At 37.7% G+C, this 9,445-nt stretch overlaps 1 protein-coding gene across 1 annotated transcript; it reads right to left on the bottom strand.

Annotated features, from left to right (window-relative positions):
• Nucleotides 1–1,136: 1,136 nt before the first annotated feature.
• On the bottom strand, nt 1,137–6,413 carry SUMO1 (small ubiquitin-like modifier 1; the record flags this gene model as incomplete). The annotated part of the gene is made up of 4 exons (XM_009707264.1): nt 1,137–2,030; nt 2,989–3,060; nt 5,003–5,080; nt 6,314–6,413. Coding segments are annotated over 4 exons (319 nt in total), but the record flags the coding sequence as incomplete, so codon positions are not given.
• Between the last annotated feature and the right edge of the window lie 3,032 nt (nt 6,414–9,445).

Genomic DNA, 9,445 nt, shown 5'->3' with positions numbered 1-9,445 from the left:
GATTCAGTTCTCAGCTCCACTTTCAGTTTCCAGAGTGACCCGAGTAAACTACTATCCCCTGCGCTGCAGTCCCTAATTTGCAGAAGAGGGATAATGGGAATTTGTCTACTAACAAGAGCATGATAAAAATTTAAATTGGAAGATGATCTGACAAAAATCACAAGGCTGGTTTATTTCTGGTATTCTGAAGCGGATGTATTTAGTATCCTAAAAAAGCAATTGGAGATAAGTGCAAAGAAGCCATGTTGTTCTACATCACAGTAACAATCCCTCTTCCCCCTAAGAACTGAATTACAAAGAATACTTCAAGAAAACCCCGTATTCTGACATTTTGTAAACAAAAATTTTAATCTTTAAAAAATTGCTTAGTGCAACTAGGCGTACAAAAGTATTACTAAATCAGAAACAGGACACAAACATAAGCATGAAAGAAAATGCATTTCTAGCTTTACAGCAAGTGCCATAAAAAAAAGTAATCATTCAAAATCTGCAATTTCTTCCAAGTATGCCAGCACTAAAATGTATCTTTAAATAAGTTGGCATTCATACTGAACTTGATTTACCACATCAAATCATAAACGAGTTCTATTTAACTGCAGGAAAGCTGAAGCAGGGACAGTGCAGAAATCTTCTCTCCACAATACTCTGCCCATAACCTCCCATCTCAGCTTTCATATCCAGTAACATGTTCTCAAACTGACCATTCAGAACCTGCAACTAGCTAGAACACGAAGTGGACCCTCATAACGATGCCTGATGAACTATCGTGACACTTTCATGCATCCATCACAGAGAGATTATTTAATGGTACTGCGGTCATATGAAATGTAGACATAAAAAACCATCTTCGTATTTCCTTCCAAGTTGGATTTTCAGTTTAACTTTTGTGCATGAAGTGAAGCTGTTCGTAACCATATATGAATATTCTCTAATAAGAAAAGAAACACCTAGCAGTCTCAGTCAGTCACCTGCAAACCAAGCAGATCAAGTATTTTACTAGGGCAAGTAGAAAAAAGTAATTTTTTTTAAATGAAGTATATTTATGGAGCACAATTTTTTCTGGCTTCAATGTATAGTTACTAGAAAAGCATGCCCTAATTATAACTTTTTATGGTTTTTCTCATTTCAAAACATTTAAAAAGAAAATGCAAGTTGTTTATAAAATTGTTTTTCTTGTTTATTTTAAATGAAGCTGGTACAGACAATGTCCATTCAAAACCCACGTCCCAGGCCAAAAGGTACAAACAAGAGTGTCAAAGTAACACCAGTTGTCTGCTGTGAACATTCTTGCATGAATACCTGCGTGTACTAATTGCTATATGAAGTTAAAATGCTTCTGGGCTCTTCTGGCAAGACTTAAGAATCATTAGGGTTTTCAATTTTATGTCTTCAGCAAAGCCATCTCTGGAGCAAGGTACAGATGACAACAGTTCTAGCTTTTCCATTTCCAACTTGTTAATCTTCTTCATTGGGCCATCAGCACAACTTAAGCAAAATAGCTCTGAGTTATGGATACACAATTTCTCCACAGTTTAGTTCTCTGAAAAACTTCATCTCGCACTGAAAGTTATAGTCCAGGAGTGAAACAGTCACACATCAAAACTTCAGGGCAGATATGGAAGTCATTAAGAACACTCGCCCACCTGGCAGATCTTACAGCCTTCGTGCCTGAAATGCACGAACCTAGTGAACATACAAATGCATGTGTGTACATGTATTTCTAAAGGGGACGGCAGAAGGGAAGAGGGGAGCAAGGCTGCAGCTGGATCACAAAAGTTCAGCACAATGAAAACAGAAACAATAGTGTATAATGAGCACGAGAATTCAAAATACCAGACGCTTGAAAATAAACTCCCAGAGATGGGGTGCCAGTTTCAATTCAGTGTTGAACACCACATTACAAAAGAACTATTATTTAAAAATAAAAAAGGATTAAGGGGGAAGAAAACAAACAGAAGGATCTAAACTGTTGAGTGACCCCCCGTCTGTTCCTGATAAACTTCAATCACATCTTCCTCCTCCATCCCCAGCTGTGAGAACAGAGAAAAACAGCATATAATTGTTATAAATCTGGTGTACTGAATTCAGAGCAGGTCCTAGACAAGTTATACAATGGTTTGTTCCTCTGTCCCATCATAATTCATCAAAGGAGTGAAAAAAAATTACAGTCACCATCTCACTAGCCAACAGTCATGATTTTTAGTCCTTTTCCTTCAGTCTTATACATCTCAGTCAAAGGAAAAGCCTTATCAGTGAAGTCTAAATCCACTTGTGGAGCAGTACACATCAGCCTGGAAGTTGCTAGCTTTACCTTTCTCTAAATCCCTTCTTGGGCCACAGATGCCCAGGAATGTAACCAACATCATGGCGAATACACCAGCTGTACAGCCACGTGAATTATATATAGCACACCACTAGCTCACAATACAGCTAAGACCTACAGCTTGCAACTCAAAGCCTGTTTACAACTGTTCTCTCAAGGAGAGTAACTTGTTCAATTTCACAGTACACAAGTTTGATTGTTCAGAAGGTCGTTATTGTAACAGTGTTTCTTCCTGCTTTGTCATAACAATTGGTGGAAGTCACTGGACAGCAGAAGTAACCTGTTTTCTGTTTACACTTTCACCTAATAAATGTGAACTAAATACATATTTATTCCAAAGTCACACTGAAGCTCTAGCTCAACAACTGGGAGATTCTCTTAGTTTTTCCTCTCTGGTAAGCTGTGACCACACCCTCCCTTCTGAGACAACATTACACATGAAGGTCCAAGTCAGTCCCTTTCTGAACTGCGTATGGGTCTTATTAAAGATTCTAGTTAGACAAATATAGTCAGGCTGTATTTGACTAAATATAGTCCAAAAGTTGCCTATATTTAAAGAAACACCTTCATTCTGGTTTACAGTCTAGCAGAACAGAGATACTAACCAATTTGGTATTTAGCTTCTCCAGTGAACTATGTAACGCTTTTTCTAAAAAGCAACTCACCTCCTTGGGGGTATGATTATCAGTAATTCTCTGACCCTCGAAGAGGAACCTGAGTGAATTCATTGGGACACCCTAAAAAAAGAAACAGATGTACAAGGAATAAAAATCTTACTGAAACTTGTATGGATTTATAAGAAAAACATTTTTAATAAAACCACCACATACTAAAGTCAAAAAAGAAAGCGTTAGTTCCTGTTACATAGGGGGCTCAGCTATTTTGACACAACTACGTAGACTGTACAAAGAAGTTACTCAAGGAGCATGATGGTGCTGAAATTCATGTTTATTCCAAAGTTTCACTGGAGCCCTAGCTCAACAACTTGGAAGTTTCCTTAGCTTTTTTTTTCCCCCTTGTCTTTATTTTTTTATAAATAAAGTACTGACTACACCCTCCCTTCCAGGACAACATTACACATGAAGGTCCTGTCCTTTTCTGACCTGCATATCAGCCTTATTAAAGATCCTAAGAAAACAGGAGGAATATGACGTTTACTTCACGAACTCCTACCCTTGCTTTCCCAATCTTGTATCACCATAGGAAGGAATGGCAACCTTTATGACTACCAGTTCTGCAAAAGCTCTACACTGGGGACAAGAAAGAACAGAGTTGAGGGGGAGAAAAAGGAACACTATTCAAACATGGAGAAAGGAGCATCCTAATGGTAAATAAAGTTCAGTTGCAATATATCTATTGCACAGTGTGCCTGTGTTATGGCAGAATATCATACTTCACCTCAATAGATGAGGCAAACACCTCACCTTTTTCTTCCCTTTCAAGTTATGAGCAAAACAAATGCAAGTGAAATATGACATGTTTTGTGCATCTATTAGATCTTAGAAATATTGCTTACAAATAACTAGGCAGAAAAATTCACAGGACCAGAACAGGTCTTCACACTGTGCCAATAATCCCTCTGGCCAACTTGGAAAAGGTCACGGTCCCTTTACCAAAGAAAGGCTACTTAACACCAAAAACCATGCTGACTGCTGATGAAGGAAATCACAGGCTCTCCAGAATTCAGCTGAGGAGATAGATATAGCTGTGTTCACTCAAACAATTATTTCTTTCTTAAAAAAAGAAATTCCACACGCATACAGTTTCATTAGTCAATAAGACTGCTGCATGAATTATTTCCAAGACCTTATCTTAAAATTTCAAGTTTTTCAAATTAATCACAATTATAATTTGGATTTGGCCACAAACATACCTGGTGTTTGATCTTTTCTTTCCTCCTACTCCAGAAGGATACCAAAAAAGAACATATTCTACAAAAGAACACTTCAATTGACAAGTTCAACTTGTCTCAAGGTATTAAGAAAAAAACCCAAAGTATTATTTCTTATTATATCTCCTGAAGTGAACTCCAACACAGTTACTCAAGAAAAGGCCACACAAGGCACCTATCCCCAAAGCTGGGGGTAAAGTAGGCCAGGGCTTCTGGAAATAGCAGCAGTGAATCCACAATACCTGCCACAGAATCTGGAAGTAAAGATATATTTTTGTTCTGTAACAGTAGTTACTATTTACCTACGCCCACAATTAATGTTGCAGATTTCTTTAACTTAGGGCATAATAGCTAGTGTTAATGGATTACCATATCAACTGCTGTAACAATCAATGCTTAAGGCTGCTCTTATCCTAAGCTGCAGTATTCTATAGCTTTAAGGGAATTTCACTTGGAGACAGGAGATTTTTACAGTAACTATAAATGCATGCCTGGGCATTTTAAAAGGTAACTTCTACGTCTTCTGAGCAGCCGCTATACATTTTCAAATAGTAATTTTAACTTAGTACAAAATTCACAACTGTCTCAAATAGAAATAACCTTTACTTGTCAAGAGAAATGAGGAGATCCGTTATATTTGTACTGTCAGATACCTGTCCTGCTGGTAACGAGACAGAAGCTTGACTGTCTCAACAAATGTCTTTATTTGAAAGAACAGTGAGAAAAGTAACGCTAAAGCGTTTGCCTTTTAATTTTCTTTTTAAAGCAAGTGTCATTGTTTCACAAACCTGTCTTTGACAGTATGATTCTTTGAGTTTCTTGAGGTGTGTTGTCATTTTCACCTTGAAGTGAATTTCACTGCTGTCCTAAGAACAGAAAAGAAAAAAGTTACTCTCTTTGTAGTAACTGCTTACTTTATCTATGCTAATTTTAAGACTTTCATTAAGAAAAACTTATATAAAACTAACATATTTAACTTTCTCCGTGCATACCCTGGTGCATCATAACATGAACCTAAATTCATCATGCACTTCCACAGGACGCTGTGTTTTAAAACAGACAGCATAGTATAGCCTTAGGCTCGCTATGGAGATTTTGGGTTTAAAAAGTACTAAAAATCATACATGGTTCAGTCTGTGCTTCCATATTTACCCAGCTGATGTACTTACGAAACACAAACATACATACGCAGGGGACTTCTGCTCTAAGATTCCAAGAGAGACAAGTTATAGCTTGCACTTCAAAATACATATGAAACCTTGTTCAATTAGAGTAATTATCTAGAAGTTAGGATACAGGCAGACTTGGCAACACAACGCTACCCTAAGGAGAAGTCTTACGTCTCATTATTCTATAGTCCTCCCTACCAGCCATAAGATACGAGTAACTACAACTGTCAAAATGGCTACAGATAAAACAGACTCCAAAAGGCTCTGTGCAAAAAAGCACGTGCATCACGTTTAGCTTTTGAATATGTTCTCACCACTGTCAATTCAACCAGCAAGAGGTAAGCTAGTTTGTGTTAGTCCTACTTTAAGTCATCCATCTTCAATCAACACCACAGCAATCGCATTAACACTCCAACAAACAATACTGAGTTAAGTCATGTGAGCTAGGGGTTCTTTGCACAGAAGGACTTCTGTTCAAGAAGGATCTCAACATTCACATTCCAACACAGCTTGAATTCAGACTTATAATCCACCATTCACATCTACCAACATGCCAGCCAACAGAATCCTCTTCCTATCCCTGTCCAAGAAAGCTGACCTCATGCTTAGTGTACTACACGAACTCTGAAGACCTGAATTTATCGATTTTGCCACATACTTCACTCATACCCTTGGATAAATTAATCCCTCAATGCATCAGGTCCCCTAGTTGTAAGATGGGGATCACACTGACAAAATCCTGAGTCATAAACTCCTCAAGCTTTTAAAAAAACACAACAGAAAGTATACTAACACACATTACTGGCCATCAGTAACTAGAGGCAGATCCACACTGAAGAACTAAAAGTATCGACTTTCATTTGTTCATTTCTACAATACAAAAACTCACACTTCCACCACATGTCAATACCTAATTATGTAAAAACTCACCTGCCCAATGACTTTGAGTTTAATGTATTCCCCTTCTTTCTTATCTCCTAAGTCCTCAGCTGATGGTTTTGCTTCCTGCAAGAAAAACAAACAAAAATATCTGATCAGTTCAACACTTCATTATTTTCACTGGACAGTATGACAGCTGTCATCCTCTTCATTACATGACATCAAACTATCCAAGGCACCTTATTTCTTCCTTTCTGTGTGTGAAAATAATAGCAACATAGTGTTATGAAAGGCTGTCTGTCTGTGAAAAGTTTAACTAATAATGGAACAGAAACACTGTGAAGAATGTAAGAGATGAGAGAAGGATCATTTGGAAATAGATGACAGACAAAAATGAGAAGTATGATTTTTATACCACTAACTTCTAGTCAACAAACAGACTGCAAAAAATACAGCAAGTGTACTAAGAGGCTCAGATATTTGACAGAAAAACAAAGAACATAGTGAGGAGTAAACAGAAAGCACTTGTGACACCCTACCGGTGTAGAGAGTGAATCATGCAAACATTTTTCAGGTTATTGCATCAACAGTAGTCACTACTTTCAAAAGGATGGTCAGCCACCTTCTTTTCTATGACAACAAAACAACATCAAGTAACAGTTTCCTTCAAGAGTGTTTGCTTTAAGATCACAATTCCTGAAAGTTCTTAAAAGTTGCAGTTATAAGAACTATAGTGTTTTGATGTCTTTCCAGGATAAGAATTAATTGCACAGACAAATTTGATTCAACAACTTGAGCACTAGAGCTCATCAAAAGAGTTTAAGTGTTATGTTCTATAAGACGTGAATTAAGGACATCAAAGTTTTCATGTTAGCTGCTGATAGATAAGACAAGTGAGAGATCAGGTACTACTAACCCCATCCCCTTGCCTGTCACTACATATTCTGGATCAGGCCTTTAGTTATGTTCCACTGCAGCATAAAGAGATTTTACACAGACACTGCCTCAGGTCCAGATGGTACTTCATGAAGAAATCTTCACAACTAGTCAGAAACAAGGATACCCTGCTGATCACATTTCAAATCTTCCTTTTATATTTTATTGCTTAATACAGTAGGCAAAATAACCAAAATACGTACAGGAGCCTACCACATACGTATTCCTAGCCCTAAAGTGATTTTTTGCTGAGTATACAGAAATATTCTTCATATGGCTGGACTTGAACTTTAGGATCAGGCACCAAAAACACATACTAACCTTCTGTATTAAGTCCATCCAGATAGGTCTCTATCTCCAGATTAAAATAGCAGATAAGCCTTTTCAAGCATTTTTTTTCCTTAAAGAGTTTAAACATGTATAACTTCTTTGAATGTTAAAAGTTCAGGGAAGGGCTGGGGCAGGGGGGCGAGGGGGGAAGTCTGTGAACACCTTCCCTATCTGTACCAGTCTCATTCTGGAAGAAAGAAAGAGAGAGGAAGTCCTCTTTGTATCAGTTTGACTCATTGCCTCAAACCAGAACCATTTGGTTTCTGTGATGACAAGAAAATAAGAGCCAGAGACTCCACCTGGTTTGAATACTTTTTTTTTTTTTTTTAAATACCCACCTGGGCACAACCTGGACTGCTGGGACTGATTCATCACCCTTCAACCTCAAACCCAAAAGCTGACCCCAAGCTTTCAAGAAACTAGACACTTACCCTCAGGTCTCCAAGCAAGTCACTTTTGAAGTGTGAAAGGAGTTGTCACTGGTAACAGTCACAGCAACTATGCTTCCCACCAAAGTCTTCCCTTTCTAACATATCTGAACTCTAACCTCATGGGCCTATTTGCAGGAATAAAAATACACTGGTTTCCACTCCTGACTAAAAAAAAGAAAGAAAGACAAGAATCTGCAACTTGTTCTGATAACTTGCACAAACAGCATTTTTAACATCTGTATGCAGGATTACTAACCTCTAGGAACCAGAAAGAGATTTAGATCTCTACAGAGCTGAAGTCTGTAACTTCAAAACAATCTCCTGTTTTGCTATCACCGAAACAATTTGTAAGAACATCCTGTCCCTTTACGTGATATTTCAGGTCAGCCACTGTCTTGGTTTACTTTGCATAAGAACCAAATTGCATGGCACCATATTATCCCAGCAGCAGAAGCATTTGCAGTAGTTTATACAGTTTTGTGCATTGTAAAAGATCTACCTACTTAGCTTTCCAAAACAAATCATCCTGTACAAGGTATGACAAATCATCATTGCTACTATGACAGTGCCTCTGGCCAATATGAGTGGAAAGCAATGATTCATAAGATGTTTGATTCCTACCCTCTCTCTAGTACTGAAAAAAAATAGGAGAAGCAGCAAACAGTAGAAAAGGCAGAGGGAATTGGAGTCTCAAAACATCATACCATAAAGATGCTTGTTCAAAGCCCCAGCAAACTCTCACCCACAAAATAAGAGCAAACAGAGCTGTAATTTCAGGAAAAGAGGAATAAAACCAAATTAAGGTTGACAATGCCAATAACTGAAGCTTAAAAAAAAAAGTAAAATATTTGAAATCAGAACACAAGACCCAGCAAGTCTGAAACAGCTCCCTGCATTTTGTCAGTGAACTATACTGCCATTCAATGCCAAATGGTAAAGCCAACACAAAAACACTTAAGAACAAAGAAAGCAAGGAGATTGCAAAGTTACTAAACTACAAGCATTCACTAACAAAATCCTGGATCAGCAATCTGCAAGCAAGCCTCCAGACTTTCACTTGCACTGTGAAAAGAAGTGGTATTTAGGGTATCTCGTGAAACAGCACATAGAAAAAGACTACCATACAAAGAGAACAGGAATATCACATCGCTCCAAGCTCCAACTTTCCATTAGATTCCTAAAGTTTTAAAGGCTTCATTCCAGTTTTCTTAAATAGCACAAAATGAGGCTCCGAGTGCTGTCTCACATTTATATATCAACACTCATGACCGTAAAAAGCACCCAAAGTTTCTTGGATGAAACACACTGGTATTGCTATTGCAACTAATGAAACCACAAAACAAACATTGTAGGGCAGTATATTGCAAGTTTCCTTCTCCAGTTTTCTGAAGTGCTCAAACTTCAATGTCCAAGCCTAAAAACTCCCCTATACTCAGCACACTTTGGATAATCTTAAAAAACAAAAAAACAAAAAAACAAAAAAAAC

This window comes from Cariama cristata, unplaced genomic scaffold (genome assembly GCF_000690535.1).
Source record: "Cariama cristata isolate BGI_N322 unplaced genomic scaffold, ASM69053v1 scaffold41259, whole genome shotgun sequence".
Taxonomy (NCBI): domain Eukaryota; kingdom Metazoa; phylum Chordata; class Aves; order Cariamiformes; family Cariamidae; genus Cariama; species Cariama cristata.
Note: the sequence above shows the minus strand (reverse complement) of the source record. Positions and strands in the feature narration are given on the sequence as shown.